At 33.3% G+C, this 13,343-nt stretch overlaps 3 protein-coding genes across 3 annotated transcripts; 1 reads left to right on the forward strand and 2 right to left on the reverse strand.

The window, feature by feature from the left end:
• Positions 1-157: 157 nt before the first annotated feature.
• On the reverse strand, positions 158-6,904 carry LOC106714812 (mannose-1-phosphate guanyltransferase alpha-A). Its single transcript, XM_045684371.1, has 9 exons — positions 6,865-6,904; positions 6,142-6,340; positions 5,477-5,645; positions 4,768-4,979; positions 4,048-4,144; positions 2,939-3,097; positions 2,397-2,517; positions 1,354-1,497; positions 158-371 (listed from the first exon to the last, which is right to left on the reverse strand). The coding sequence occupies exons 1-9, from the start codon at positions 6,902-6,904 to the stop codon at positions 271-273; spliced, it is 1,242 nt and encodes a 413-aa protein (XP_045540327.1). The 3' UTR covers positions 158-270.
• A 684-nt stretch (positions 6,905-7,588) lies between these two features.
• On the reverse strand, positions 7,589-8,068 carry LOC106714822 (chorion class A protein PC292-like). The gene is made up of 2 exons (XM_045684372.1): positions 8,009-8,068; positions 7,589-7,903 (listed from the first exon to the last, which is right to left on the reverse strand). Exons 1-2 carry the CDS (start codon positions 8,060-8,062, stop codon positions 7,589-7,591), a joined length of 369 nt encoding a protein of 122 aa, XP_045540328.1. The 5' UTR covers positions 8,063-8,068.
• Positions 8,069-8,597: 529 nt separating this feature from the next.
• On the forward strand, positions 8,598-9,473 carry LOC106715272 (chorion class B protein PC10). The gene is made up of 2 exons (XM_014508524.2): positions 8,598-8,726; positions 8,917-9,473. The coding sequence occupies exons 1-2, from the start codon at positions 8,676-8,678 to the stop codon at positions 9,382-9,384; spliced, it is 519 nt and encodes a 172-aa protein (XP_014364010.2). The 5' UTR covers positions 8,598-8,675; the 3' UTR covers positions 9,385-9,473.
• The last annotated feature ends 3,870 nt before the right edge of the window (positions 9,474-13,343 follow it).

Genomic DNA, 13,343 nt, shown 5'->3' on the forward strand with positions numbered 1-13,343 from the left:
AAAAAAAATTATGCTTACAAAATTAAATATAAATATTTTACAGTACTAACACCCACTATTTCGTTTCCTTTCCCATAATTAGAAAAAGAAGTAAAACATCTCTAAAGAAGATAGACATTATAGAGAGGGATAAGAAAACCTTCTTCCCTTAAGTCACTTAACATAGTCAGTGCTACGGATTTGCCTGTTAAATTCATTTATAGGCAGCAATCACGTCTATTTTAGAGATTTTAGGTAAATCATTTGCTATGTTGTACTATAAAAAAATGATTATAAAATAATTTCATGCTTGAAGCTTCTGGTGAGAAGTTTGTGCGGAAGGACTATAGAGTTAAGAAGTATAGTCTCACCGGGAACAACAACACCCGCACCTTTGGAAATATAATTAAAAATATTTATCATATATCCAAATGGACCCTATTAAATAAAAAGGACCCAATCAACATTTTATCGAAAATCGAATTATATCTATCTATATATATAAAAGAAAGTCGTGTTAGTTATACTATTTATAACTCAACAACTTTATAACGGCTGAATCGATTTGACTGAAAATTGGTGGGCAGGAAGCTTAGAACCAGGAAACGGACATAGGATATTTTTTACCCCGTTTTCTATTTTTTATTCCGCGCGGACGGAGTCGCGGGTAAAAGCTAATATTATATAGTAATTATATACTTATCGAATTTTATATATGCACAAAAGATCTAAGCAGGTCTCATAACATACAGCAAAAACTCTACGACACTCTACTAAATCACTTTTAAATTTTAAACACTAGCTTTTACCCGCGACTCCGTCCGCGCGGAATAAAAAAAAATGCACACAAGATAAAAAAAGTTCCCATGTCCGTCTCCTAGTTCTAAGCTACCTGCCCACCAATTTTCAGTCAAATCGATTCAGCCGTTCTTGAGTTATAAATAGTGTAACTAACACGACTTTCTTTTATATATATATAGATTTATTCAAAAGTAGTATAATGTTGGTTGGATCGTTTCTACTTAACATAATGCAAATATCACTTAAAAAGATATTTTTAAATCCGGATATTATGAGATATTTCAAACTTTGCTCGTTTGCCCTCTTCTGTTATAATTTTTGTTTATCTATTATTTTGGATATTACATACATACATACATTCCATTTTTATTAATATGAATAGATTATTCAATAGTTTTTATTAGTTTCAGTAATTTACAAATTTCTACTTATTAAACCAGAAATTAAATAAATATTTCTTTGTAATAATCTTTATCTTAAAATATTAGATCAATTTTGATTTTTTTTTAATCGACTAGTTTTTTTTTTTTCAGTGTTAAATGTAGATAGGTGTTAGTATTTATAAAGACTTACCTAATATAGTAATTGATGGGTTGAGACGTCCGTCTGTATTGAATAAAGGCCGGTTGTCCATTTTAGCAAAGGGCTTGTTTGGGTCCGGGTCTGAAGGTGTGCCTTCAACACGAGACCATTCACCCACTGACGCATCTTGACCAACTGATAATAAGTAATTACTGATATAAATGGGAATGTATGGATGGATGGATGTTGTTTGTTTCAAGGTATCTCCGGCTCAACGGATCTTGATGAATTTTTTTTTTTATATCATAAGGTGGCAAACGAGCAAACGGCTACCTGGATTCGCCGCAATAGCAAGGCGACCGTTGCCCACAGACATCCGCAAATGCAGATGCGTTGCCTACCTTTAATTAACAGAGAAGGAGACGCACAGAAAGAGGATATTTCTCCTTTCTATGCGTCCCCTCTTCGGCCAAATCCACTTCCCCTTCCTATTCTTTCCTACAAAGAAAAGCATGGGAAGGAAAAGAGGACAAATATTATAATATATTTGGCACAGTTGTAGAACATAATCATAAATAACACATTAGACTACTTATTATGTTTTTTGTTCCACGCGGACAGAGTCGCGTGCAACAACTAGTTATACATAAAACAATATGACACCATTATGTTTTGTATTAAGTATTTTCATCAAAATTAACGATTTAATGAAATGAATAATAGACTTAACGGATTTTTTTTTTCTTTCCGATTGATCCTAAGAATTCCGATTAATTAGTTGATCGACCTAATGAGTCTTCTTACTCTTACTCTTCTACCCTACCCTTCTTACTCTATACTTCAAGGGTAGCGTTGCCAAGATTCCAGAAAAAGCCAGACATAGGTAGAATTTTTGGTTGTGTTCGGTCAAAATAAACGGTATTCAGGTACCTATTAATACTGATTTAAAATCCTTAATAATGTAGGGTGTCCAGCCTTTCTATATAAATGTCCGACCAAACTGACTGGTCTGTCCGGCTATTAGATTTATAGACCTGGTAACCCTATTTAAGGGTTAGTGGGAGTTAATTTTAACCAGTTTAAGTAACACTTACCAATAGAATACATAACTAGTGCATGTTCCTTTATAGTAGCGTTGTTCAGAATTATAGACTCCTTTATTCTAACTCCAGCCTTCACAGTCACACCCGCACCTATTGATACATTTGGTCCGATCTGGAAATTAAAAAAATAAACTAAATTGGCCATTTTACTAATATTATAAATGTCAATGTTCGTATGGATGGATGTTTGTTTGAAGGTATAGTCTGGAAGAACACATAGGCTACATATAAAGTTTCTTTTTAATTCCGCGGAGACGGAATCGTAGGCAAAAGTTAGTATTAAATAATACACAAATCGTTACAATTATGATAAAAAAAGACACAAAAATCGTAAACAAAAAAAAAAAAACATAAAAAACAAGAAGAGAAGTTTTTAAACTACATATGTGAAAAATAATATTTTAGTAGCTAGACTAACAACACAACTAATTTAACAGAAACAAATATTAGTATTTTGAAAATAATAGAACATTACAAAGTTGCGGTAAAAGCCCCTTATTTGTTAAGCCCCTCATATATCAGACCCCACTCACCACAGCGGTGCTATCCACAACAGCAGTAGGATGTAGGAAGACATCCGGTACTATCTGACAGGGTGGCTCCGTCTGCTTGTATCTGTTCAATTCTAGATAATGTCTGTTCGCGTATATTGTTGAACCTGCTGTCTTCACTTGTGACCACCAGTTGTTTACCTGGAATTTATAGTTAACACATTAAATGCTACTATGATTTGTTGCTATAATTTGTCAGGCAAATTGGCATTGAAGGTGTTATGTTTGCTAAATCACAAAGATAGGTATAAATTTATTCATAGGAGGCTTCTACCTCCATGATCGCAGGTTTTTGAAAATAAAAATAAAAAATAAAAAAATGAGAAAAAATGAAAACAAATTGCAAATAAGTAATATTACATGTAAAAATCACTATTAACTTTTAGCATAAAGAATAAGAGCGTCGGTGGCTCAGAAGTTAAGCACTTGACTTGCAATCTGCAGGTTCTGGGTTCGAATCCCCCCATATACCAATGTGTTTTTCGATTTTCGATTTACATATGTACATTTATCCGACGTTCTTACGATCAAGGAAAACATCATTATGCAATCTGCACATATCTGAGAAGAAAATTCAATGATATGTGTAAAGTCAACCTGCACTTGGCCAGCCATCCCTAACTTGGGGTAGACTCGGAGCCCCTCAGTGGGGAAGTATAATGAGCTTGGTGTTATCTAAAGAATATGTGCAAAAAAAGTGTACAGACCAAGTGTCTGTAGATGTTGTTTTTTGTAATAAAAAAAATATATAATTTGTATGAATCAAGTAACAATATTACATATCGAAGTACTAACAACATTATTATGAAAGATTACAGTATCTATACGGGTGTGATATATGTACAACACAAACATTAAGTAACAAAAACCAGATATTTTTAAAAGAATGAATGGATGGATTGTTAAAAGGTATCTCTGTAAAGGCTCAACAGATCTAGACGAAATTTGTCATAAAATATAGTCTGGAAGAATACATAGTCTAAAAATTAAGTATTTTTTAAATTAAGTTACTGTTAGTTATTATGAAATGGCTAACTTATTAGACCAACTTTAGTTAATTTCGTAACAAAAATAATATAATTTTCACATACCTGCATAGCAAATAGTTTGTTTGTTCCCGCGAGTGGTGCCAAGACATCTTGCTCCCATGACATATAACCAGGATGAGAACCATTTTGTCCACACGCACTATGGCAAATGCAATATAATTAGTGAAATTCATTACTCACTAGTTGTCGCACGCGACTCCGTTAGGGCAAAATTAAAAAAAACTTTATTAGTAGCCTATGTGTTCTTCCAGACTATGCTCTATATCTATGCTAAATATCATTAAGATCCATTGAGCCGTTCCAGAGATACCATCAAACAAACATCTATCCATCCATCCGAACATTCGTATTTATAATATTAGTAAGAAGTAAGATAAGATATATGCATAATAATTAAAAACAATTCTTAGTAGAATTAATAAATTTAATAATCGATTTTAAAATCATTATTTTTTTTATATTAAACAGTGTTTAATTTTCACATTTATAATGAACTAGCTTTTACCCGCGACTCCGACCGCGCGGAATAAAAAAATGCACCCTAGATAAAAAGATAAGTAAAAATAAAAGTTCCTATGTCCGTCTCCTAGTTCTAAGCTACCTCCCCATCAATTTTCAGCTAAATCAGTTCGACTGATCTTGAGTTATAAATGGTGTAACTAACACGACTTTCTTTTATATATATAGATTACAACCATACCATTTAGATAATTTAGTTTGACGAGGTTCAAATTCAAAAGTAAATTTGCAAACAAATATTACCTGTAATATCCATCTTGTTTCTTCTGGAATGCTTCTGCCATTGTATGGAAGACTTGCAATGAACAAACATACACACCACAGTTTATCAATGTTGATACATATGTATTAGGTTTCTCTACATAATGTGTAACAGCTTTTGTAGATGCCTCGCTCACCATACATCCATAGTGAATGGATTGTTGACGAGTTGCTTCCGTACCCATTATTGTTACCTGAAATATTAATTTATGAATATGGATTTCTTTACCAGAATTAACAAATATTATCTATTTCCTAGACAAAAACATTTAGGTAGGTTAGATAAGAAATTGTTAAAAGACCTGGATATGTCTGCCTTGATAATAAAGTTATTACTGATTTACAAATTAATATCTAAAGTAATGATTTTTTACATTGTTTACGCTAAGAACTACTGATTCGATTAGAAAAATTCTTTCACTGTATGGAAGCTTACACTATGCCTGGGTGATATTGGCTATATTTATTACTAGATTTTTTTTAATTCCACACAGCTCAAATTATGGGCAACTGATAAAAATAAAATTGTTTATAGTATATACTAACCAGCTTTGAAAATGTATGGAGCAAATACCGATGTATTGGATATATTAAACTAGTATTTTTACATTGACTCATTTAGTTTAATAAATATGACAACAGCAAATAGTAATATTTGAATAACGAAACTCCTAATATGTTTGGTACTTACCAAAGCATTAGGTCTCTCTTCATGGAAGGTCCATAATTCCTTCAAAGGAAAATCAGCACAAACATCACCATTGAGCAAGAAAAAGGCACTCGGATTACCTGCCCTCACTTGGTCTCTGAAGTGATAAAGACCACCACCAGTACCTAATGCAGTGAATTCTTGTAAATACCTGCAAAATATATAATCAGTATGTATCTAATATATAAAATTCTCGTGTCACAGTTTTCGTTCCCGTACTCCTCCGAAACGGCTTGACCGATTCTCATGAAATTTTGTGAGCATATTGAGTAGGTTTGAGAATCGGCCAACATCTATTTTTCATAACCCCCCCCCCCATTTTTTAACTGCGCGCGGACGGAGTCGCGGGCGACAGCTAGTATTAAATAATAATGTAATAAATAATAAGTGGATATAAAAATAGATGATTTCCTTAAATTGAAAATAAATCTTTGATTGTAATAGAAATTTGGCAGTTAACAAAACCAGTTTTAGATCTACCAGCGCCCATTGTGAGATTTCTAAAGCTCTCTGGGGTAAGGGTTAAAAGGGTTATGTATGACCACATAATTCATACCTACCCTAGCATGGTGAGTGGCACTTAACTAGCATTACAGTTCCATTATTTGCAACATTTCATTAAAATTATAAATAACAATCCATCTTACCTAATAATTACATGATATTCTTTCTGCATATCAGTCACAAATTGTGTCATAAGTGTTGCAGTGTAGGAACCAATGATCAATATCTCCTTGCATTCTTCTAGCTTAACACATGCTGCTATATGATGTTGTATTAACGGAAGACCAGCTATAGGAAATAGCGGTTTAGGTGTATCCAAGGATAGGGGGCGGAAACGTGTACCTAAATGTAAAATAAAATTAGTGACAAATTATTATCTCATTTTTGTAGAGAACTATAGAGACCTGTTTTGTTTTTGTATGAATGTTTTGGCAGAGGAAACCTAAAGTTACAACTTCCAGTTACTGTGGTCTTTAGACTTCCAGTAAGGGATTCAAGGTTTTAAAATAACGCTTGATTTTAACTGTCCATGTTTAAGGCAAATAAGTTTGTTTGTGTGACTTGTTGTTTTTAAAAAAATTTATGACACGAGGTTGTATTTCTAAGCATTAATTCGTCTTTTAAATTTCAAAACACGACAATTTTGATTTCTTCCGCTTGACCCAGGATTACGCGGGAATTTACAAAGTCAATTGGCGACTTTTATAACTTATATTCATGTTTTAGATTAATCTTTGTAAATGTTTAATATGTCAAAATACTTGGCGAATTTTACTGGTTAAATTCATAATGAAATATGATAATTTTAATGTTTTACACAAGGTACGATAACAAAAGCCGGTGACGTTGGCAAGTTAAACAAATACCTTTTTGCGGTCCCCCAATTAATATCACAGCTTTTAACATGTTTATAAATTAGTATACCGTATTTTTTTTTAAAAAACGGGTAGTAAAATTGTCTAGATATTGGTAAAATACAGAAATTAAACACTGCATTCAAATAACATGAATTTACTGCCCACCATCACCGAATTGAAATGACTGACAACTCTAAAATTTATCAACTTGACATTGACATTTGACAGTCAAAATCCTACATTCACAGAGTACATTAATTTCTCTTCATAAATGTAGGAATGTTATTTATTTATTTATGAGAATGTAAAAGTAAATGAGCAGAATATCTGATCTACTTTAAGTGCATAGGATTTTTTGTAGATAAAAACTGTTAGAAAGCTTAATTATTTAATTTGCTTATTGATCTCTGACAACTCAAAGCCGTTTACTACCATTTTGAAATATTCACGGCAACATTATGAAATTATTAATTTGCACTTGTTTAACAACTGTATTTAAAAATACGTGACTATCTCAAATCGCGATTAGTTACGAAAAAAATTGCGGGCAGAATTATTTCTAACTGAATTTCTAATGCATATATTTTGATAACGATTTCTAAACTAGTCTGCGAAGTCGCCCTTATCAATTTTGTACTTTCTACGTTCCATCCTGGGAAGGGCATAATAACACAATTCGACACTTAAAATAAAACTAGGTAATTATGAGTTCAAATGTTTATTATGAAATTTTTTAAAACATTGGAGTACCATTGCAATCACAACCACACCTACCGGCAATGGTAACCGTGCCTGCGGCTGGTACTTTACCTCCGAATTGCACGGCGCCTAGTATCGGCACTTGCCCAGCAACAGCCGTAGTACCCGCTACCGCTAGCTCACCGGCAACATCCAAATCACCAATACCTTCTCCACCATACGCTCCGATGGCTTCCCCACCAGGCAAACCATAGCCGAGGGTAGATCCGAAGCCATGACGACCACAACCACTCTCGTAATTAACAAATCCATTCAATGGATAACTACCGAGACATTGTCCGAATGTGGTCTGAAAAATGCAATACAAATAAAAAAAAAGTAGTGTCTATTCCGAGGCAATATGGATTTAAGAAGAATTCGTACTGCTTCAGTAAAATTAAAAAAAAATCTCTACCTGTACCACTGCGTGGAAGCCCACGATCACGAGGAAGAAGGTAAGTGAAGACATGTTTGTTTTCAATAGATTCGAATGTCAATGTCATTTCTTGATTTGCATTCGCTTATATACCTACAGAGTTTACTATCGTATGCAAAATATTGCAAAATCTTTCATGTTTGCGACGACTTATGATTTTGTAAGAGTTTTATTGCAAAGGAAAAGAAAAAAATTAGTACCTACGTTAAAATTTTACAATTAACGATTGCAGAGAAAGAAGCAATATTTTTGGTGGTTAAAATTTAAAGTATAAAATTGACCACAATCAAGGCGTTTCTCACCCCATTACGTAAGACATCATCTTTTTAATTTCAATTCTCGTGGATATTTTTAATTATAACTGTAGTTATTATGCCATTGAAAACCTACGTTTAAAAATTATTTAAAAATATGATCGTATTTGATGTTTCAAAGGAATAGTTGTTACATTATAAAGGAACAACAAAAGGTGTTACGATAAATTATTGCTATTATAACAGTTAATACTAAAATTGTTATCAACACGTTTATTTTGACGAAATATTAGCAAAATGCGATATTATTTTGTAATTTGTTTGACTATAAAAGCTTATTAGAAAATTGTTATTGCCATTCCGGGATCACATCTCGAAAACAATATACCAAAATGGCCGCTTACTTCGTTCTTCTGTCATGCACACTTGCAGTAACAATTCAGGTATTTTAAGTATTCTTAATTAGTAGTTCTTATTTCTTTCTGTATTCTAATATTTTCCAAGAATTTTACCGGTATGTATGTGATTATGGAGATTTGTATGTGTTCATTTGTGTCATTGTTCATACGATTTTATTCTTCAGCGGAGTGTCTTTTATGATGTTACAATTAACGATTTAGTTTGTAATTTCAGAATGTGTTTGGTGCTTGCCACCTCCGTAACTCTTATAACATCGGCAGCTGCGGTAATGGCCTAACTTACAATGAATATCCACTACCCGTGTCCAGACCTTGCGGGGTATTAGGTAGTGACTACGAGGCTATCGTGTCAGCTGCTGATGGCGGCGGTTTTGCTATTAGAAGCTATTCTGCGGTACCACCAAATGGGGTTTCTGTGGTTTCGGAGAATGAGTATGCAGGTATTCTTGCTGTGATTGGTGAGCTGCCGTTCTTGGGTACTACGTACTTGGAAGGCGCGGTACCGTCAGCAGGTGCAGGTGCAGTGGCATACGGTTGTGGGTCTGGTGACGTCCGCATTCTCAACGAAGATGTAGTCGGTACCACTGGACTAGGATTTGCTGATGGTATCACATACGCAAATGTTTACAACTCAGGTTTAGGTTATAACGGACTTGGATGTGGTTGCGGAAGATTGTTTTAATTTTTTTAATATCATTTATTTTGTCAAAAGAATCAAAATTGTATTCAAATGAATTCGTTTATGAAATCAAATAAAAAGTAATAAATCTGTGACTGTCTTTGTATTGGTTCAGCGTTAAGCCTTTCTAGTTTTTTATTGGTCGTATCATCTACTTGATGAACCTATATATAACAGAACTTCTCAAGCAATTTATTCATTGCCTACTTAGTTTTGTTCCTTTCGTAAAAACATAGAGATTAGAAAATATTAAGAAATTCATAACCAGTGGTATTTATTTGCCACATTCAGGTTACTGTTAGAAATATTTTACTTGGTAAGTTAGAAGTATGAAAATAAATTACGCGCACACATGAGTATATACATTCGCCTCCGTTCGTGGTATCCCAGTTACAGAAAAATTGTCTTGTGCCTCGCAACAGCTGGAATCGTACGTATAGTTCGAACTGTCTGACAATAATAAACACAACAAAAAAAGAAGCTGTTCAATTATCTGCAGCATGTTATATTTTTTACAGCATTCAACCGGTTAGCATACCTACCTCGTCGTAGACTTGACGAGGTAGGTATGCTGCGCTGGTGATTTGCAGTATCCTTACCGCGGAAGCCTTACTGCCGGTGTACTTTGATACCTTTCTTTCTACTATTATTACAAGTACTAATATATCAATTTTGGTGAATATATTGTTCTTTTTTTAAATTCTTTATTTACAGGATTTTGAAGATTACATAATTAATCAATATCCGTATACATTTTAATTATTATTATCCACCTATCCCTATCATTATCATATCATTCCCATTCCATCCCCATCATATCATTCGTTATTTTAATTGTCACGAAGTCGTGTGCCAATTCATTTTCAGTACTTAATGCTCAACTCAGATGCGTTAAGCGGTCACCTTTAGTTTTGGTAAAAGACTTTCTACAATACTAGGATTTCTTAGGATTTATTAACTCTGAGTGCGATAGTTTATAATGTATTGTATTGAGAAAATTTGTATCTATGAAAACATCATTTAATGTCTTATTTAAGTACTTCAGTCATTTTCAGTTTCGCGCATCTTGCTGAGAGCAAACTGCAGCAAAACCACAGTATGGTTTAATATCAAAGCACTCAAGTGTAACGGCAACTTCGCATCGACCACGAACACACCGCAACCTGTCAACTTCTGGTATTGCAAGCTGTTTAATCTTTGTACGCTTTTCGCGAACCTTTTAGCACTGGCTATAAAAATAATTTTAATGTTAGCAGTTAGATAACATTGTATGGTAAAAAATGAAGAGTGAGAACAGGAATTTAAGGGATTTCAGACTAACTCGAATTACTATAGATAGAATACTTCCGGGCTGTTTTTACCACCGCCATATTGGGCTGGTCTCCAATATGAGTCTGGCGCCTCCTAAATTATTACTTTCATTGGTTGGCCCCAAAGACCGGATGCCTGTGCGTACCTTTCTAAATAATATTGTAGCCAAAAATTGATCTAGTCCATAGGACAGTTTTAACCATATTGGGCTAATTTGTGAATGAGGTGTTTAAAAGTAATACGTCCATTGGCTGACCCAACGGTCTAGATTAAAACGGTCCTACTAGACAACTTTGATGACGGGTACCTACTATATTCTTGTTGACTTCCAAATAGTATAACGGCCACTTTAGCTGAATTTGTCTGGCGGTAAAAGTTCTCGCATACCATACAATAAATAGTTTCCATTGTTAATGACTTCATCACGAACGTGGCAATACCCAATATACGGTTAGTTATAGGCATGGCATTCATCTGGAAGTAATTTTTTTTAATAAATTACGTCTTTAAAAGCATATTTTACGGTGAACATCTTCTCTCTATATGCTCAGCTGTAAGAGAACTCTTTTAGAGTTAAAATAATCAGTACTTCACCGCATTTCAATTGTAAAATTATTTGTAACATTTTATGTTGTGTCCAAACTTTAAATAAATATTGGATTTTGATATTAAAAGGAGTCGCCTGAAAACCAGCTTAGAATTGCCTTAGTCTGACTCTGACTTGGCTACATTTTGCCAAACTTTTGTACTAAGTAGGTATATTTATTGTCCATGTGTAATGTCTTTATTCTTTATGGCAATAAATAACTTTTATTTTAATAATGTAATTTTCAGTAGAAACTAAGTACTGAAGTATTATCAAGTTCTACTTGAAGCAGCTTATATATTATAATAATTGAACAATCCCGGTAGGTTTTCACTGGTCGACTTATTCGGAATCATATTGCCCTTTCTTTCGTATGTTTCCGTATGTTTCACCGCAGTGGAAACCACCGTTAATAGACACTTACAACTTCGTTCCCAGTACATAGCATCAACACTCCAACGAAAGCCATTGACTGCGTAAACGATGTCACAAAATGTAATAAAATCTGTAATTAAATAAATAAATCATTTATATACCTTTTCTATAATTAAAATGTATTTTACATCTGTTTCTAAGTAAAATGAGGAATCGTTATCTATGTTCCGCGAATCAACTGTATTTTGATTGAACAGATGTCTTTCTTAGGCGATACATTTGTTTTTTTTATATCATAAGGTATCAACCGAGCAATTGGCCAATTGAATGAGCCGAAATAGCGGAGCGATCGCTGGCCATAGAAATCCGCAATTGCAGATTCTTTGCCTACTTTGAAACAGCGAAAGAACGCACAGATAGAAGATAATATGTCCCCCCCTATGGGAGCCCTCTTAGGTCAAATCCACTTTCCTTTCTCATTTTTTTTTCAAAAGAAAAGAGTTGAAAGGGAAAGGGGACTAAAATCACCTTCTGCACAAACACTCATCAGAGAAAACGCTGATAGTTACCGTCCATTGTGTTGACTTCTTTACAAGAGTTAAAGCATGTAATAAATATTTGTATGTCTTGTACATCATTTTCAAATTATGTTCCGAAATTCTATTTCTGTTCGATGATTGTTTGTTATTTTTATTTATAAGTTGAGTCCATTGTTTCATCTTACACGCCATTAAATGTACCACAATTGTTGAATAAAACAATTCGAAGTCTAAAATAAGTGTTAAAATAGTAAAACAACATTTCTCCTTCGTTTGGATTGGATCCAATATCGATTCTAAGGTTATAAAAATTCCATGCGACAAAATAACTGAGAAACATGAAATCCAAACAATTATTTTGATTCTTTTGATAGCACGTCGATCTGGTAAATATCGTTCTATCTTTTGCAATGTTATTAATAATTTTGTATGCGAAATACTATGGTACAAATTTAATAAAATAATCACACTACAACCGACAGCGTATTGCACATAAATAAATATATACGTATAATAAGTTGTTGCATTGAAAACAATCGGTAAATTGTTTAATGTTAAAATTAATAAGGAAAAAACAATTATAATCCCAATCACAGCAAATAATATTCCTCGCTTAGAACTGGACGTTACTTGATTTTTATACAAATTATACTTTCGAATAAAGAGACATGTACTGATAAAATGCATCAGCGCAAAAATAGACACGAACTCTTTGTCCAACATAGTTCTTACATTGATATAGCGTAAAATGGCACAACATTCTTTATAGACCCCTATTATAGACTTATTCAATTTGACCCTTACTATAATCAATTTCGTTGCGACTATTTCTAGTGAGTTTCTATCGAGATATCAAGTAGCAGTTGCAGTTAGATGCAGTTAGCAGTTTTTAAACGGTTAGAAAAAAGGTTCCGTGAGTTTAAATCGAGAATATGTAGTGATGGTAGAAGCACTTAGAGTAAGTGAACAATTAACAATCACTTTTAAATTTGCCATCAATTTGTTTAAAATATATCCACTTAATGATATTTGCAACAGTGCACAATAAATAAAGCTAAATTTATGTACTTTGAAGGTTTTTTATTATCACATAGCATTTTTTTTCAGATATTTCGATTAGATAAGTAAAATGGAAATTATTTATAGTAGCT

This window comes from Papilio machaon, chromosome 26 (assembly GCF_912999745.1).
Source record: "Papilio machaon chromosome 26, ilPapMach1.1, whole genome shotgun sequence".
Classification (NCBI taxonomy): Eukaryota; Metazoa; Arthropoda; class Insecta; order Lepidoptera; family Papilionidae; genus Papilio; species Papilio machaon.